Raw genomic sequence first — 20,589 nt, forward strand, 5'->3', positions numbered from 1 at the left:
AAGAATGCAATAAAAAGCTATTCAACACCAAAAGCAGCCTCTAGCAATAGCTAGATACTAAGGACCAGTAACAATGATGGGGAAAAATCAGACACTGATGATGAATAGGCCACAAAATTCCCAGTGGAGTCAGTCAGCTGAAGTACTGATCATAAAGATATATTTTTCTAGTCTCTGGACCTTCAGAGGTAAAGTCCAGAAAAGCAGATTAATTAAGTCTTTCCTCTCTCTGGGCTGAAGAGATAGGTGTCTTTCAGAAGCTTAGGTGTATAAGTGGGTATTTCTTTTTTAACGTAAAAGCAAACAAACTTAAGAAAAGGAAAGACTGCTAGTGGTAATGTCACCGAACTTTTGCCTAACATTGTAGTAGCAAGACTGCTCAACCAGGTATTGAGAGACTGGGTCTCAACCCCTTCCTCAGGGGGCGAAAGCCCAGAGCTCCCTTTTTCTCAGCAAAGTGCTGTTACTGTGAAGTTGTAGGCTATTCTGGAGGAGATGATTTCCAGACTTCCTGTTCAAACTACCTCACTGTACCAAAAGCAGCACTGCACCAACGCAGACAGGCTTTGTAGTCCAGTCTAACTCAGAGAACTCAGATGAAATGGAGACCTGTTTCATTTCCTTGTCTTTACTCAGTCACTGTTTAATGTAAAATTCATTTGAAAGTCCATGCATTTTCAAACCAAAAGCTCCAAAGATACAGAGATTTTACACTCTTTCTTAGTGATTGCATAGTCTTTGTGTCTGCACAGAAACTTCATCCCTTGCTCTCTGATGCTTACTTTTTATATGTTTAATGATGAGGAATTTAAATATTTGCTTTGCACAGCTAGTCCTTATTATTGCTGTTAACATCAATATTTTATTATCTCTTCCATAGCAGTGCCAAGAAACTTTGAAAAAAAAACTGTTTTACCCTGCCAATTATTTCTATTTTGTTGGCCTTAATATTTACAGTTGCTTTAAGCTTGTGAGAACTTCCTACTTCAAAATCTTTAAACTGAAAGCTTTTAGTCTTTAATTAGCAGAAATAATGCAATGATTGTGATGCTCAAAGAGATTAAAACCAATGCAGGTGATCATTTGTCTTTCTATCTAACCTGTTTCAACAAACAACAAAAGATTTTTAAAATGTTTTTCTCAATTCCCAAACACTCAGCAGGCCACAGAATTTTATACAGCTAGCCTTTCAATGGTATTATCATAGAAACTAACTTCACCATTTTGCAGACAACAGTATTTAGGATTATATGCTAGATTTTAATATGGCTGTCTTGATCTCCAATGTAAAATATTTGTTATTTTAGTTCAAATAAAGATAAGCGTTTTCACCCAATTACAGTCAGAGTAATATTTAAGGTTGTGTTAATCACTGGAGCAAATTTAATTTTAGCTTTTTAAAGAAGCTGACTGAAAGTCCTTTGAAGCTGATTAAAACCTTCCTTTATTGGTCTATGACTTAGAACCAAAATTTGGGAGTAATTTAAGATACTGGTACAGTTTTTCGCAGAGTGTAGTACTGGACTTCCATCTGTAGTGATCACCACAGTTAACCATTCAGAATTTTTGCCATTTTTTTATTACCACAAACCTTTCCTACTAATTAATTGAAAATTATTATCAACAGGAGGAACCTTTGCCTTTAACATACCCTTGCATCTCTTTATTTGTCTATTTCTATGTAGAATTATCAAGACATTCTGTAACCTTCAGAGATAAAAGGTGATTTTGAATTCAAGTTACAACTAAATGATTGGAGATACTGATCAATAGTGGAGGGGGTAACCCTTTAGGTAACTTCATACAAAAAAAATCAGGAAGTCTACCCTACCTGCTATTCCACAAAATCATATTAATTTAAAACAGTTTAAACTGTAAGTCATCATGCCTTCTTAAGTACTTCTATTGTATTACTAGTGGGAAAAATCATCAAAATGACCAAGACTGACATAATAAGGTTTTTGATTTACTGTAGGTTGCTACAAGGCAATAATCCCCAGTGAGAAGACTTTATTATGCAACCATTGAAATGCAATTTTGTATCTATGAAAAAGAAAGTCTTAAATTACTGGAATGTGCACAAACATAATTTAGAAAACTATACGAAACCTGCAGAATGCAGGCTTTGGAACACATAAAGAGCAGGGATTGTCTAGCCCATGAAAAAACTTCATGTTTGAATATTTGGTATAGCAATAAACTACTGGAAATGCCCAGGAATGCTTTCCTCTTCTAATGCTTTCTCTCTCTCTCTCTTTACTTTTAATAGATATTTTCCACTTTCAATTTATAAGATTTTTTTTAATAATGATTGCAGCTGTTAACTTGATTTTTATCATGATTTCATAGCTTTTAAATAAGCTACAGTGCCAAAGCAGTAGGAGTATGTTCACATTTCAATCTTTAAGAGAGAACTCATATAAATTTTAAAACCAAAATTCTCCAGCCATCTGTTTGTACAAACCACATCATTATTTCACTGCCTGTATAGTACTGCTCTCTGCATTAGAGATACATTTTATTCCATTTTCTTATTTTTGAGCCCTCTATTGCATTTTTCTCTGTATTTCATTCATGTGGAACAGCTATGTTATTATGTGGCACAAGCTGTGACAATTCCATAACTTTGCCAGTTATGTGGGCACACCACATAATACTATTGTGGGATTGCAGCAGTATTTTGTGGACAGAACTGCTTAGTGTAAATAACATACAATCTACCTATGTGCACATATGCTTACCAATAATTACATAACATGCAATTTACATAATATTATTAAATTATGATTTGCTCAAATTACTGTTTTAGATTCCACCTAACAAATAACTATTGGTGCTACCACAATCAAACCTACAACAGTCATTTGGCACATGATTTCAGCCTTTTAAATTTTAGAAGAATCAAAGAATTGGACACACTTGCAAGAGAAAAATATTTGACAAAAACCGTCTTAAAGAAAACAGTAATAGCAACATGTAAGTCTTAATAGCATTTTTTAAAGGTGATTTTTATGAGAGTTTATGGAATAATTTCTGAAATATGCAAGTTGCATAGATTGTGAAGCTGAAGAAGGAAGAAGTTAGAAAGGGGCAAGATTGCTCAGAGAACAAAATGAGGCATATGACACATCATCTAACTGGGAAATGCTTTTTATGCAATATTTCACATCCTGTATATGAGTACAAAACACTAATTCTGCCTAGATACTAAATTTTTGCCCCATTTTTTAAACTGTACAAAATTTTATCAATAAGAACATAGCTAATTTGGCATTAAAATGTAAAGACTATATACAGAGAAATGGAGTGAATATAAATTGACCTGTAGGCAACACAACTGCTTGCTATTGAAGGAACTTTTGGGTATCTCTGACACAGCCTTTCTATTTTGTAAATCTTCAAATTGTTAAATTGCTCATATTTCCCCTCCTTCCAACTTACATGGTTACCTGTTTCAATAAATCCAATTTTTTAAAATGCTGCAAAAGGAGTCAATAATGAAAAGAGCAGAGGGCTTTTAAGATCTAAAAAAATATTAAAAAGAAATTGTAGGAATAAGTCTGACTTCATGCAATGCTTTCAATAATGTCACCATATTAATATGCAATGCCAACTTACTATATTTCAACAAATGACACTGAAGGCATATTAGAAGGTTTTAGATATGTGATATACAGGATCTGAGATTATTTAAAGTTGTTCTATTGACAAGAATACACATTTTCAGTAAATAATGTAGATGGTACTGAACCATATTTCATTTTTTTCAACTTTTTTTGAAAATGCAGGATTAGAAGCTTTAAAAAGCACACAGTAGCATTTGCTGTCAAAAACAAACCCAGTGCCAGGCCACAAAGCTAGAATCCAATGCACCTACATTGGGTTTTGTGTTAAAATATTTTCTTCTGATCTCCATCATGCGATGACTTGATTGCCAGAGGTAACACTACAGAATTATTATGAATAAAAAAAAAAATCTCCTGTTTTTACACCCGGTATGGATTGGAAATACCTGAATTCTGCAAAATCCCACAAAGAAACAGGTTCTTACCACAAGTTGTACTTGTCTATTGTCACATATTGCAGGATCTAGCTCAGGTAAAAAATGGCAGCTGCAAGAAATGTAGAATAGAAATTTCAGTAACTCTCACTGTACTGGGCGCCCTAATATAGCTGCACAGAATCTTTTCAGGAAAAAATTCTGCTTAATTATTTAAAATAATTCCATGATTAAGATGTATCACAGAAATTAATATTAACTGATAAAGTATCAAAGCAATTACTATTAATTTTTTTGTAGTTGATTAAAAAAATAATTAACAATTGTTTATTGAAATTATAGAATATTAAGTTAAAGTATTCTAACCAGCAATACTTTTTGTATGTGTTGACAAATTGTAGAAAAGCCAGTTTTCATATTACTTTTTGTAGGAATAAAATTGTTTTCAGTTGAAAAAATATATCAGTTGTTCTAAATTATCTACCAATGAAGTTTGAATGGAGATCAGTTGGACTTTTGGCACACGGAAAAATGATATCATGATCCTTAAAAAAGTCAGTACAAATTCTAGGGTATAGCATACACCTGCAGAGGAAGCACAATAATATTTAAGAAAATTCTTTTATAAATTTCTGTGTCCTCTTACTTTCATGCATCATTAAATGCTGTATTCCAGTGTTTTCATTCAAATTAAAAGTCATGGAAGTTATCTTAAACAAACACTTTGAGTATTTCTCTATTATGGATCATGACTGAAAGGTAAATATTACTGCAACGCCAGATAAATATTTCCTAAGGAACATGTTTTTCATATAGTTTCTACAGTCATTGATACAAGCAGGATATGTGGCATGTTTTTCTGCACAAAACGGAACAATTTGCAGCCCATTTAATTATAAATATATTTTTAATGAAAATAATGACAAAATTAATATACACAACTCATTGCTTGCCTGCTGACATTTTATTTGGTTTTCTTAGAGATGCTTGGCATTGTTTCTACTAATGACTTCATTAAGATACTAATGTCTTATATTGAATTTATGACCAAAATATACTTACTATGTCTTCATGTTAGTTTAGGCAATATGAACCTTTCCCTTAATTGTATTGAAATTTTACCTGTTTAATAACCAAAACTGAATATCGAAGGAACATGCTTGTAACATTAATAACCAAAACTGAATATAGAAGGAACATGCTTATAACATTTTAGTTCAATGTGGTATAAAGATGTAAACTCTGGGTTTATGTTTTGAAGACAAAATATAAATACACACTATTTAGTTTTAAAGAAGTATTTTTTTACTTCCTTAATCAAATCTAACAATATAGCTAATGTTTCAGTTGATTTAATTACATAAAACCATAATATACATCAATAACATTATAAAATATATGAAGAATACCCACTGCATTGCTAAAGTAAAACTGAGTGGTTATTTATGATAAGATTCTGAACATTTTAAAATTTCAATTTTAATGTGGAAGAAGTATCTACAGAATGACTACTAAGCCAGTTCTAAAGGGTGCCATATTTGGGACCTGGAAATATGCTGAACTGTCTGCTAGCTGCAAAGTCATGTTTATTTTAGAACCATTAAATAGGGTTTCATTTTACAAGACAAATTTAAAATAAAAAAAAAAAAAATCTAATTTAAAGGCGATGACCTCACCACTTTGTATTTCTGGAACTGACTGCTTCATAATCCAAAAGCTGTGCATGAAGCCATTGGTATGTGAAGTCTTTTCTCTGCAATTTCTCATCTAAAGCAGTATCCAGCAGATAATTTTTTTTACCTGGGGAGGAAGAGAGATACCCCTGTCTTTCATCATTATTTTAAAATACATTTTCTTTAAGATTTCTTAGATAAACTTGAACTCATGGCTTCTTGGAAAAAAAAAAAAAGGCAATTACTTCATTTTCATGCAGTGTCCAACTATTTAAAATTTCTTCAGATATATTTAAGAAATACTTTTATATTAGTTTTAATATTATGGCTTGTTTTCTCTTTTGGGATGTAATACCAGCCTTCTGAATAAATTTATTTTATTGGGAAATAAATCTATTTTTTGTTATGAAATTCATATAGAAGTATATATTATCCATAAATTGCTTGTCACAGCTGCCATGAATGTTGCTTATGGTGCTCTCTCCATAATTAAAAATATGCAATCATTTATACTAACAATTCTACTTAGCAATCTATAGCCTTAAAAAACCAAATCACCATTACACGCAAAAGTTGATGCATGGCAATCTTATTGCTCATATCTGTCTTTTACTGATATTATCTGTAAGGACATTTAAGACATCCTAATGGCAATTTCTGATTTGGACTTCAAAGCAATTGCATCTATGATATTTTTCAGAAATGACTACCTACTTTTGGATCACAAAAGACATCTAAAGATAGAGAATATCTATCTAAAGATAGAGAATAAAGCAGTAACATAATGGGAAAAAAAAAAAGTACCATTCTGGAGATCCTTCAGTTTTTGGACTATTCTGCTGAATAACAGACATGGTTAGAAGCATCAGGAAGAGAACTGGAAGAGTGTGTAGAGGAGCCACAATTATTGCATGGTGACATTTATGGATTAGAAAAATTTTTTATTTTCTACCCTCATACATCAACTTTATAGGCTATATCTTTTTAGCACCTTCAACGCAAGGTTTTTATGAGACATTTGAAAACTTTTTTCTTTTTTTTTTGGTAAAAATGTTTTTTGTTTTTGATGTCATTTCAGATAATGCTGAGTTATCATCCTGTTGCTAATTATTCCTTTTATTTTTCTTTCAAAGATTCTTTTTTCCTCACTGATAGATGAATATGGCAGGTACTAGAAAGAAGGTTTTTAGTAAACTGCAGGAACACTTGAACCAGCAAAGATCACTTAACATTCAAGTCCATTTGCCCACTATGAATGGTTTAACTTTCAGTAACTGCAAAGGGATGGCAGGTGGTGGGGATGGAGATATCAGTAGTGCCATAGTTTTCATTTATGTTTTGACATTATAAACTGAAGTTATAGGACATGCACCAAGTCATCTTTTAAGGGGTTTGATACATTACCTGTAGTATTTTTTAAATTTATAGTTTACTTTGCATAAGCTGCAAACTATATCTCCTCACTGGCATTTTACCTAGCTTTGCCGTTACTTCATTGCTTTCAAATTTAGGTCTAAGATAAATTATCAAAGCTGCTTATTTCATAGTCTGAAATGCAAACGTTTTCTGTTTATTTGTCTTAGTATAGGGAATCTCTGTTCAAACCAAATCCATTTCTTAGGCTGAATGTGTTAAAGGCAAGGTCCTGGTCCAGAGTATAAAGTCATATATGCCTTGCTATTCAGTAACAGACCAGAAATTAGGTAGAAGAATTTATCCTTAGTTGATGTAAAGAACTCTCATTTACTTTCTTGGGAAGAGAGAAAATGAAAATCTTGGATGGAGAGCCACTGTATCTATGCAAATGAGGATGTAAGGGCTGACTAAAAAAGTCAAGCAGTGAATTACCTAATCAGTGCCAAATATTAAAAGACTGATAATTCCACTGTTCATCAGTTTCCTTTATTAAAGTAGGAACTATTTATTTTTTTCTAAATTTATGATATTGCCTTCCTGGTTCAGGAATACAATTATCTAAGCTTTGTATTTCAAAAATTTTTAGGTTCAAGTTCATAACTACACTGGTATTCTTACAGCTCTTCATTCAAAGACACATGCTGATTTATAACAAGAATAAGACACATTGTGATGAACTTCAGAAGAGCATTTCACCTGGAGATTAAGCCTTCCCCGTATGTTCTTCAATGAGGAATAATCTCCCAAGAAAACACATTTCGGTTTTTTCTTATCTGTATTTCCAGAAAAGTTGTCCCAGTGTTACTATCTTTCTGATGATAAATATGTCTTGCAATTAAAATTATTCGTATTATTTATGCATTCACTAAAGTGTTTTTATCTTTTTCTCTATTAAAAGGGAAATCAATATAGGGGATAGGCCAGTATTAGAAGTTCATGCCTCAGTCTGTACGTCAACTATGGTTGAAATAAGATGAACATACAATAAGCTATAATAAAGCTCACAAAAAATATTAATTCTTTTAACGTAGTAATTAATTTTCCAAAAATATTTTTAATAATTTTTCTTAGTTTCAGTTTCAATTTTTGATTTATGATTGAAGCACTACTGGTTTTATTTAATAAACTTTAATTTTAGTTTATTTTTATTTTTTCATCTTGATTATTGAGACATGACTGAAGCAAAAATGTCACCAATATAAAAGTGCAAACAATAGGGTTTTCATCCTTAAAATTATATATGCTGTTAGACAGAATATTCTTGTTCATATTAGTGTTAATAGGGGCTTTTTTTCTCAAATGGGGAGATGATCTTCAATAATTTGTTTATAAAGTTGCAAAAAACTGTAATTTATTCTCTTATTTTGAACATGCTGATATCCTTGCTTTTTAAAAGTAATATCTAGCTTTTTAATTCTTACAAAAAAAATCTATGTTATGAATTAAAACACTGCATTATCACTTTTCTATTCCTTTTATGAACATCATGCATTTAAGAATCTGGTGTACCAGTATAATTAACATGCATTTGCTTGGTAGCTTTCTTAAATTAGGGCCCTATGTTTTTTAAAAACCTGGACCTGATTTTGTAGAAGTATTAACACTCATAGAAGTTCCAAAGAACTGTAAACTCTCTCCATCTTTGAAACGGATCAGACCCATAATCTTTAATTGCTAAATGCGGACAACTCTAAGACTATCAAAGAAAACAGAAATACATCAAAGAAGGCATCAAAACCCAAATTAATTTCAGAGGTATTTAAAGTATCATACCCTCATTAGATTATCGTTCTGAGACTTCAATCTTTTTGACCTTTTCTTTTTCTACGTGACACACATGTTAATAATTTAAGATTGGAATTGTCTTACACTTGGCATTAATACAGTAATGATTTTTAGGTGTTGCCAAATAATCCACACAGATACTGTGCACTTAGGCCAGATACAATGCAGCAGCCAGGGCCACCTACTGGCAATTTCCTACAAAATTTGAGCATCTAAATAGGAAGAACTTAGAAAAGCCCTAGTATCTGAAGTATCTTTGGAACTGCATGTTATAGGAAAGCAACAAATTCTTTTCTGAGTCACCAAATCCACATGCAAACCTGTAAGAACCTGAACTTTGATATCCAGAAAAATGTTATCCTTCATCAGTCAAATCTGTTTGCTGAGTGTGCTCTGAGTCAGTACGATTCATATTCAGTTTAAAAAATAGATGTAATTATTTAAATTAGACTATCTCTGGGTAATCTGTTAAGTGAACTAAAGGAGAAGGAGAAGGGCAAAGAATCTATGAACTACTGCAGGTGAAGTGTCCTAAATTCTACATGGAGTAGGTTTTCTTTCTTCAAGATATATGGATCTTGTGCCCTCAGCTGCAGCTGTCATTGTTAAAAGAGGACTGAAACACAGCCAAGGGAATAGCTTGGCATGTGGAAGCTGGAGATTCAAATCTTATCATGATAAGGAGTACTTGAAACCTGTGTTCCCCAGTGCTAGGACAAGTGCTGTTAACAAGCCAGCATACAAAAGAAGGAGGATGGTCATGCAATGCTGCATTCAGAACTCAAGTTCTGTGCCTGAAAAACAATTACCCTAGTTGTAAATTATAATATTACTCTTCATCAATTCATATGCAATAGGATGCTAAAAACACAGGGTTTTTTTTTTTCCAAATCTATTTATTGGTGATGGGAAGACAAAAGGTCTAACTTTAATATGTCATGCTCCTTAATGAGGCATGCTTCTTAATGCAAGCTTCAGAGAAGCTTGCACTGTACTGAACCTTTAAAATCTTGTGTTTAAAAGGTGATTTAAATCACTTCAAACCTTGCTTCATAGGGAGTGCAGTACAAATAAAAGACTAAGAAACCTAAGACTATAGTGTGCAAGAAAGGCTTGGAAATTCTTCAGCATTCTAAGTTTTCCTCCCTTGAATAACAAAAACATCTGTGACCAGAATTAATTTTCTCAATATGTATTCTGAAATCAGTGGTCTTAATACAGGAATAAAGCAGCTGAACTTGGGCAGAAAATTATATTCTATGATATTCATATATTATATTTTTCTTCTCTGTCAGTATTGTGGCATAAATTACAGGTCAGAAATATGCATAACATGAGGGCATATGTGTGTAAGTATGTGTAAAAATGCACAAAATAAATAAAAAAAAAACCTTATTGAAAATTAAAATTATCTACCCTGTGAGGTTTTATAATTTCTACTCTTTGCTATACAGTTACATAAATTGCCTTGAAATCCCAAATCTAAAATCCAACTTTATCTCATTTTTTCCATGTTGCAACAACGATAACAACAAAGACTTATTTCTGTCATAATCTGTATAATAAACACAGAACAGAAAGTAAGAATGGCATGGGTTGTTCTTGTTCTCAAGGCAAAAAAGTGAAGCATTCGGAAACAGATAGAAAAAAATTACAAACCCCACTGCCCTTCAGCCCCAAACCTATCCATGTACTAGAATGTAAGAGAAATGAGAGGAATTTCTTTTTTTTCTACAGAGAACTCAAAACATTTGTCAAAAGTACTTTGCCAGGAGTCACTAAATACTGCCATCCATTACATAGCAATCACAACAGGCCCCAAATTGTTTTGGAAAAAGAATGGTATTTAGAGTTGTCTTTAGCATGTTTACAGGTATTCTGTGAACACATTTATAGTAGAAATATATATGTGACTTCCAGACAATTGGCATCATCATATGGCAGAAATTGGTACAGAGTTCTTACTACTTACAGCATCCCCAGTTAATGTTTATCCACAAGTCGGGTCTGGAATTTTCAGATAATGGGGTACATACATTTCCACCTTAAAAACATTTTCTTTTTACATATTAGTTAATTTTAGAAGGTATTTTTTCATCTGAGTGACTTCCAACTATATTGACTTCCGTCTCTAGGACCAGAAGGAATGAAATAAAAATATTTATAGTAGTGTATATAGTATATAGTATAAAAATATTTATAGAGTGAGTTCACAGCTGATTAAAAGATGGAATAGAATTGCATTAAAAGAATACTACCTCAGGTTATGACTTGCATAATTTTCTATGCTTAAAAATGCTTTATCAAATACTTCACCAATTATCAATCAATAAGGAGTTTTGAATATGGGAGTGCTGATCAATGTACAAGAGAATGTCTTTCAAAAATTTAAAGTAGTTACTGAAAGGAAAAAATTATAAGAGGGGTTTTTTCCTAAAACTTGAGCCCTTTTTTCCTTTTTACCAGGTATTTTGTATTTTTTTCAAACTACGAATAAGGCCTACTATATTACTATTTCATCTCCAAAGTTCCTTTTCTTCTCAAATGTCTTCACCAACTAGTTAATGCTATTTCAGCAGTTATCATATTTCAGACTGTGCTTTCTGTGTTCTTTCTTTGATGTCTTATTATTAGATTATGCAAAAATTGCATCCTTTACTTGAGACTCCTAAACCACTGAAAAAGTACAAATTTCAGCTTCTGAATTCAAGGAAAACAGGATATCTTACCTGTACCTTCCCATTAGTTTATATTTTGCTACTTGTTCCTGCCCCTGCAGAATACACCACTACTATTTATCTGTCCCTAGCTTACTGTTCAAACTCAATGTTCTCTTTTTCCCACATTGAAGCAATTCTAAGCCTTATTTCATACTCAATGGCGTACTTTTAAAACACATAATTTAAAGTTATTTCTCTCTATTCATATTCCAGTAGTATCAAAGAACTTCTTCCATCATCTCCCGATTACTTAACTTGTTCTATTGCAACCCTCTGATCATACAAATACATTGCAAACTACCACTCTGCATTAAAATTCTCACGTCTCCTACTCTTCTTGGAACATGGTACATTTCCACTTGAATTGCTTCATAAGGTTCATTTTCCTAGCACTGACATCAAGACGTCATTAAACACTGTTCCTTCCAATGTGACCAACTCTTGCAACTTTTATGGGTTGTTATCACTTCCTGTATTCCTCCATTTACATTAAATACAATTCCTCATAATTTTCTTTGCAACAAACTGCATTGATGTATAAACCTAAAAAAACTATTTCACCTGGTATGCACAGGAAGCTGTCCCACAAGGAAATGTACATTTCAATTTTTTTTGCTAATTTATGACTGTTTGAATATGGAATTGCTTTATGTTTGAAAAAATAAGCTGGTTCTTAAAAAAACCCCCTAAAAAATCCCTGCCAAAACCCAAAATGAATAAACTAGAGACGTGATACTCTATCCACAAGCAGAGAAAGAGAAGAGTTCCTGATGTAAACTACTTCTACCTGCAATCATCATGCTTCAGGATTCACCAGGTGTTCACAAATTCCAAAAGAACATAAAAGACTTTACAGTGCTATACCATACTTTCACATTATTCTTTTGTGTAGTCTTCTATGAACACAGTGTTCTGTAGTCTACACAGTACCTGCTTCAGCCACTCTGCACAGGTAAATTTCAACAGCACTGCTGAGAAGTGAATCAGGAGTACAGCCAAGAGTTACCAGGAGTTCTTTGGATGGTCAAGGCTCTTGAAGAACCAAAGAAATCAAGACAAGTAAAAAAATATTTTGAAATAGTATGTTCAGCATTTCAGTGCTTAGTTATCCATCAGTAAATGTAAGGTATAAATAAGATGGAGGTAGATTGACCCAATTTTGTTTATCCTTAGTGCCTACATTCTCAAATTTCAAATCTACCTACTATACACCCTATCTATGATTTTTCTCATCAACTTTGGGAATTAATAAACCCCCTAATGATAGATGTTGTCTACTGAATAGAGAATTTTTTACTGTTGAGGAGAAAAGAGATGCATTACATAAACCCCCATTTTTTACAGAATAGCTTTTATTTCCATCCATTCCCACTTCTTAAAATTAAATGACAGAAGCAATCAAGAAATTCATCAGAAGTGTTTAGTTGCTCAGTGATGAAACTGTATTTCCAAGCAAGAAGAGATATCAGTTTATATGTAGTCCAAACCAGCAGAGTATCTTTCTCTAAATTCAATAAACCAAGTAAAATTATTTAAGACATAAGATCCTCCAAAGGAATTTTCATAATAACAAGTACAAAGGAACATTTTGTAAGAGTGCAGGAGGTCTAACTACTATGTTGTTCACTATAAAGAGGGCAAAACCTACACAATACAATCAATTTTATTGAGTGTGACAACCATTAAGGTAGGTTTTGTTTGTAGTGAAGAACTTAAAAGTACAAGAAAGGGGCTGAAAGATTCAAACACAACAAAACTTTCATTCAAAATAAAATCTGGAGCCTTCTATGAGACAAGAAGATACATATGCCAAGTATTACAAGGAACAAAAAACCCACCATTACTCGGGAGCAGCACGAAATTAGACAGTGAAGCTGACTTACATCACATTAATAATTGTCTCATACTTCCTATGAATAATTAAAACATGTAATTCTGCATCACAGCTTCAGAATTTCTATTTTAAAAAAGTCTTTATTATGCCTATTCTAAAGAATACACATTTTTTCTAGAAAGTTATCTGAATGATAGAAGAACTTGTTTTAAGAACATATGATGTGTCTAAGTACTATGCATGATTGCAGAGTAACACTGAAAGTGAAATAATGAAATTATTGTCAATACGTAGTTTAGTCACGAATGTCTCTGGATTGATTATCTATTCTATCAATACCATATACTTAGTGTATACATACATATATATATATGTGTATATATATATATGTATATATATATAATAGATAGACCAAAATATGTATTTTTCAATTTAAAAGGGTTTTCTTTAGTCTGAGCAGAACAATTTCTGGCTTAATTTCTGATGTTGACTTGAAATACCAATTGGTATTTGATGAACATACAGTGACAACAATTCACAGCTCTGTCAGCACAGTAATCTGTAGCAGCAGAACTATTCTCCATTGTCAAATACAAATAAAGTCTACACTGAGTGCAAGGTTGCTGTTCAATTTACTTCATAGCAAAACCAAGAGGTGACACTGAAGATCAGGCCTATCATTATGCCAAACACTATATAAACAAGACTTGGTTTAATGTTCATTGAATTAAATGGAAAAAAAGTCCCAGATAGAGACTTTTTGTTAAGACTCTACATCTAAAATTAGTTAATCCCCAATTGTGTGTACTTCTTAGATATTTATATCCAGCTTAAAAAAACCCCCATAAATACTAAACTTTGTCTATAAATAAATACAAACATAAAAGTACTAATTCTTCTTATTGAGTTATATTTAATTGGTTGATACATCATGGAAGATAATAGACAATTTGAAATTCCAGTGCCCTGTAGATCTATTAAAACAAAAAATTAACCTTCCATTTGTTAAGGAGGTCAGGCAAAAAATGCAAAAGAAAACCACAATTGCCCCAGGTTAATTCTCAATACATATGTCTCAAAGAGCTTAGTATTTGTATAGACTTCTTCATTAATTGAAGTGCGATTTTCAGGGATAAAATCCTGTAAACAAACAAGCATCATAAAAATACTGTATATAATTATAGAGAAACCAATACATATTCAAGTGTATCCCCAGGTATGCAACTGACTTAATTATATTGATTTTGGATCAGCTACAGTCACAATGGCACAGGTTTTCTCTATCCATGAAGAGAAGGTTTGAATGATTTATCTACTGAACAAAGAAATCAATTGAAAAAGGAATAAATTAGCCCTGACTCCTCCTGTTATTTTAAAGAATTTTGTTTAGAACTTTATTCAAATTCTTTTTTTAGTGGGAAGATGAACACAAACCCCCCAGTTCTATTTCTGAACATAATTTAGCTGTCCCTAATCTTGAGTTTAAACAGTTTATGCTTATTGTAGGTGTATTTAAATGAGTTTCTTTTTAGTAAACTTTTCATCTTAACAACTCTCCTACTCACTAACTTCTAAAATCATATATATAAAATTTATTTAAAAAGGAGAAAACAACGTAAACACAATGATGATTCCAAATAGGTGAAGTTGCCTCACATGCATTTTGTTTATATTTGCAACAGTTTATAAGACAGCCATAACTAATTAATTTAAAAGTGTAATTTGTTTTACCAGTTGTCTAACAACAGGTTAAAACAGTTGTTCAATTGTATCTTTGCTTGTTTGCAGCTATGATCTAATCTCCTGCCAATAGCACAGGAATTTACAGAGCATTAGGGTCTGATCCAGAGAGGAGTGAAATCCCATAAATTACAATTAGTTAGGCAAACTCTCACTTAAGATTAAGGAAATTCAGTAGCTAATCTTATATTATTTACTCAGAAGAAGGAAACAGATTATTATACCATGATTTTTAAAACCTTAGAGAGTAAACTGAGTTATTAAAATTGTGCAATCTTACACGAGAATTTATCTACCAAAAAAAAAACCCAGAAAAGAAAAGAAAAAAACCTGGCCAAACAGAGATTTTACTTGATTTCACTTCACTGTAAACTGTCAGGAAGAAGAAGAAATAGAATCTCATTGAGTGTGACAAGAAAATATCCACTTTCTGCCTTACATAGAACTTGCTTCTTAAGAAAGATTCTAATACAGTTTTAATACAAAATAAAGAATTTTAATAAAAATTAAGCTGATTGAAAAGGCTAACAGAATTCTTTATATCACCTAAAGAAATAAAGTATTAAATGGAAACATTTACAGATAAATTTCAATGTAACTACAAAAATAAGCCCAAAGCAAGATTCTTCTGCTCTTCTGAGACAATAATTTTTTTAGAAGCACAAAGTTATGGGTACTGATACAGAGGCGAGAAAAATGGGTACATATCTGCAATAAGAATACAGAAAATGAATGTAAGTAAATACAGAAACTTGTCTGTAACTTGTACCACAGATCTTGAGACTTTCTTTCAATCTTTAAACTTCTTCATATTCTGGTTCAGTAAATGCATCAAGGGATAGTAAAACTGGAGAAATATCTGAATAGCATCATCACCCTCAAGGCATCCAGTTCTCAGAACAGACTCTTCTTCAGCATTCTGACTAGAAAAGGAGGAAAACAGGAGAAAAGAATGCAGTGATATAGCAAAATAGTCACTAAACAAAAGATAACTTATTATCAATGGTATTTAAAATGCCTTAGTTCTACTCACCTTCTCCTGGATTCCAAACAGATTCTTCAGATTTCACCTGACTGGTCCTGGGTCACTACACCTTACAGTGGTCTGGGTGCTCATCAATACTGCCTTGTGTGACTGTACTAATTATACAATGAGAAAAAGGGTTTTGCCCCTAATATTTCTATAATGAACAAACATACTGTATGGGAAGTCATAAAAAAAAACAACATTCTCAGAGGGGAAATAAAATTTGGAAGCAAGAAATTAGTATGATGCGTGGATAGCACACATGCTTAGTAACTAAGTGAAAGAGTACTATCTGTACAAAGATGTAAAACCCAAAAATCCCAAGCAGCCATAAATGTGAAAGAAACAACTTCTAAAATTTATTCCAAGAAAGATTTTATAAATATTTGCATTTGCAATAAAGACGTTTGAAAGAGAATTTCAAATCCAGTGCACACAGCTCACATAGTATGATGACAGCCTATGCAGTGTTTTAGCATATGTAGACCAGACTACAAGCAGAGTCTGACAAAAACTAAGAAGGCAGACCTGGCTAAGAGTCAGGAGTCACGCTTATTAAATTGAACTCTCAGGGGTATCATGCAATCAGAGGTCACAATCGAGGCAACAGAAGCAATGTCACGATATCAGAGAAAGGGCCAATTCAGACCTGCTCCCCGACAGGCAGTGAGGTCACGGCTTGCGGCAAATAACTGTATTAAAAGGGAATATTCTCTGCACACTTTTAGAACTGTCATCTGAACAAACAAAGCCAGGTCATTGGTAGGTTAAATCAGAACTTTCAGGCTTACCGGCACATAGCTTCCTTTCTTTTTACATTTACTGCTAATTTCTCAATTACAAAATATACATCAGGTATTAAAGCAAATACTCAGCAAATTTAACTTAAAAACACACAGTAGAGTTTAAATTCCTCCTTTTTAAAAGTCATATTCTATCTCTCACAAGAGATATTACTGGTGTCTTCATAAAGTGAAAACTGCTGAGTTTGCTTCTTATCAGAAAACAAAAAGCATGCACATGTTTTAGAGAAATGTCCTTCCACGGTCAGGGTCTTAGTAAGCCTGATACTCAAGGTGCATTCAGAAACCATTAAAAAATAGTTATTCATAATGCACTGTGAAAGTGAAGTTCTTTTGTCTGGGTACTTGGATTTCTTTATCTCATTGTCTGGGTTGGGTTATCTACAACATTCTATAAATATGCTAATTTATGAAGTTACAACCATGTTGGATTGGGAAACTGACAATAAACCTGCAAAGAGAGAACAATTCTAGAATGTCATGTGAAGAAAATAGTATTCAAAAATACTATCTTGAAATGCACCCTTTCTTACCAATACGAGAAAAAAATATAACTGCAAAATTCAGTATTTCTATCTTTTTTATACTCACAGGTCAGATAAAATATCTGCAGTGCACATATCAGACTAGTACAAAACCTACATATTTCCAGAAATTGCTAACATGTTTTGATAAGAATTGAACTGCAAAGTTACGAAGTAGGAAAATTTACATTACAGAAATAACACACCATAAAAGTTACATAGTTATCATTGCATGAATGCACATTTTCATTGAAATACTTGAGTTACTTGGAACTCCTTGCAAAATTATGTAGCTCCACCACACATTCAATTCTGGGTTACATTCAATAAAAGCTAGAGAATTTTGCTGTAAGAGTTAGTATTGAACAGCATAAAATTTTAGATTCCTCCATCTCAATTTGAGTGTTGTTTTGATACTTTGCTTGAAAAATGTATCTGAACATCAACGCTATTAGTTATAAAAACAGAAAGATAATTAGATGTGTGTTTAGTGTTAAACTTGTGAAAATGGTGTCTTTGGAATGCTGTAGATCTCTGAGCTCATTGATAATAGTAAATCTCCATAACACTATAGTTCCCATTACAGAATATGAAAAAAAGAAATTTCTATAAAAGAAATTTTAATAAATAACATTTTCAAATTAATTAAAAGCTCTGGTGTGAAAGCATTCTTTTACTTCATCTCTGAAAGTGCTTAGAATAATGCAATTATTGAAATCTATAGCTACAGGAAACATTCTTTTAATTGTGATTTAAAAGGTGTCATGGATTCCAATTGAAGCAAGATTTGTACCTATAAAATATTTCTAAGACTATATTATATTCCTTATTCATATCATCATACCAAATGGAAATTCTTTTGCAAGAGGAGCACTTGTGCAATGTAACATATGTGGCACTTTTACAGACACAGAATCTATGGCCTGTGTTTAAAAACCATTTGCATACTAATATGATTTTAGTGCTTGAAACGCACAGTAGTTTGAATATATCTAAATATGTACTTTTAATGACCTTTTCATTAGCAATTGTTTTTTGAAGTGTAAAAAAATGTACTAGGTACTGTTCAGCGAAAGCAAAGCAAATAAACAAACTACCCCAATATTGACCAGTGCCCAGGCATCCAAACAAGACAGTAACAAATACAACAATTACTTTTAACAGGACATGCTCAATGCAAGTTTTTTAACATTTTATTTTAAAGGAAATCAACCAAACTTATTCTCCCTTTTTCCCTCCAACCAAACCCATTTGGATTTAACTTGTTGCTAAAATTATCTGTCTTTTGCACTCTAAGACCTGGGTCATGACCTTACTTAGGGACAGGAAATAGTTATCAGGTCACTGAATGGTCAAATGAAAAAGGATTTGAAATGCTTCAGTACTCAGGGATCTATTCATCTAAAATGATTGCCTTATGCAGTATTAAAAGCTGTGGATCTGAATGTGGAATCAACTTGTTTACATTTACTCTGGCTGAGATGCAGATATCACACTAAAAAGATTTTAGACACAAGATATCAAGAAAAGAAGAAAAAAAGGCAAAATTGAAGGAGATGAAAGTAAAACTATCTGAACTATTACATCTTCTTATTTAACAATGAGAAAAAATAGTTCTCAACCTCTGATGACACTTTGGGTGAAACCTCTCTCCTACTGAAGTCATCACCAGGTAGTTACTAGCAAAAGAATAGTAAGATTTTTTTTTTTCTTGTGTGTAGTTCCTTTTAGGTTGATAAAAACCAGTAAATTAGCATCACACAGAATCAGTGTTATGAAAGCACAGGTAACCAACTATACATTGTATAAAATCCTAGTTTTGGAAGTTTATTGGAACAAACAAACACACTCTCTAGCTTAGAGATCACATTCATATCTGATGCACTAATAAAATCCTTATGCCACCACAAATTACAACAGTCTGCAAAACAGCAGAGTCAGGAACAAAGAGAAAGTACACAGGCAGGTGAAATATGTGGTCAGAAACCTTGAATATATGAATACAGGAACTCTAACTACTAGAACCACTGTAAGAATTCATAATATTAGCTGGTATGTATCTATGGAAAGTACCTCCCGTCCAGGAACTTCAGGCAAATAGAATTTTTTTTTTGGTATTTGAATGTGAAAAGGAAGAATATTAATAAAAATTCCATATGCCTAGATAATTTATAAATCCTCAGACACTGAAGTGCACTGCATAAATGCACATAAATTATGTTTTACATATTTATTTTTAAACATAATTTCAGGATGGCTTCATTCCATGAATACTGAAAAAATCCTACACTGTCATTGACAGACAGGAGGCTAGAAAATTAGGCACAGATTTTATTTTTCAGTTTTATTTTATAATAAGAAACTGGACCAGTAGAACTATGTAACCGAAGCTTGAGTGCGTGCACTGTAAGGCCCCTGCAGTCCTTTACAAGTTTTCAGCGTACCGCTGTTGTGAACTGGGTTTGCACTCTGCCAGCAGAGCAGCTCTGACCCATGGAGAGCACTCCTTCAGATCAACACTGCCTCAGGCTTTGCTGCTTTCTCCAAGAAGTCTTACATTTCAGGCATCAAGTTGAATTTCTTCTGGAGATGATTAACCCAAACCCATGACAGATTTTTTCCAAGATATCCAACTCCTTATGTTTATTTTATCCTGGCTCTTTTTGGATGTACTGGACACAAGTAACCTACTCATTTTACATGTTGAAGGGCTGGTGGAGAGCCATTAATTCCTTAAAATGAGAAAATATTTCAATGCAAGATTTCTGTTGTGTGAGCTCAAACTAAATAATAAGAAACAAAGCCATAGAATTATGATTTTTAAAGATAGACCTCCTTCTGAACTGCAAGTTTCTGTAACACATTTTCATTACATTTCAGGAGAGATCTTACATTCTTTAAAAACACATTATTTTGTCATTTTTGTCAGTGCTGTATGGTTTATAAACTGCTTCCCTAATGTGCCATATTTAGAACCTGGGAGATATGCAATAGTTACACATTACTGTAAACATGGCAATTCAACTCACAGAATTGCAGCAAGGCCAGATTTCAAATGTTTTTATTA

General features: G+C 32.6%; 1 protein-coding gene across 4 annotated transcripts in view; it reads right to left on the reverse strand.

The window, feature by feature from the left end:
- Nucleotides 1-20,589, reverse strand: part of LRRIQ1 (leucine rich repeats and IQ motif containing 1) — a 104,500-nt gene that overhangs the window by 13,836 nt on the left and 70,075 nt on the right. For all 4 annotated transcript variants that reach the window (XM_033058868.1, XM_033058867.1, XM_033058866.1 and 1 more), the window contains 2 exons: nt 5,677-5,800; nt 4,052-4,112 (listed from right to left, as the gene is read on the reverse strand). In XM_033058868.1, the coding sequence (XP_032914759.1) occupies nt 4,052-4,112; nt 5,677-5,800 (185 nt within the window). The remainder of the gene's footprint in view (nt 1-4,051; nt 4,113-5,676; nt 5,801-20,589) is intronic.

Source organism: Catharus ustulatus, chromosome 4 (genome assembly GCF_009819885.2).
Source record: "Catharus ustulatus isolate bCatUst1 chromosome 4, bCatUst1.pri.v2, whole genome shotgun sequence".
Classification (NCBI taxonomy): Eukaryota; Metazoa; Chordata; class Aves; order Passeriformes; family Turdidae; genus Catharus; species Catharus ustulatus.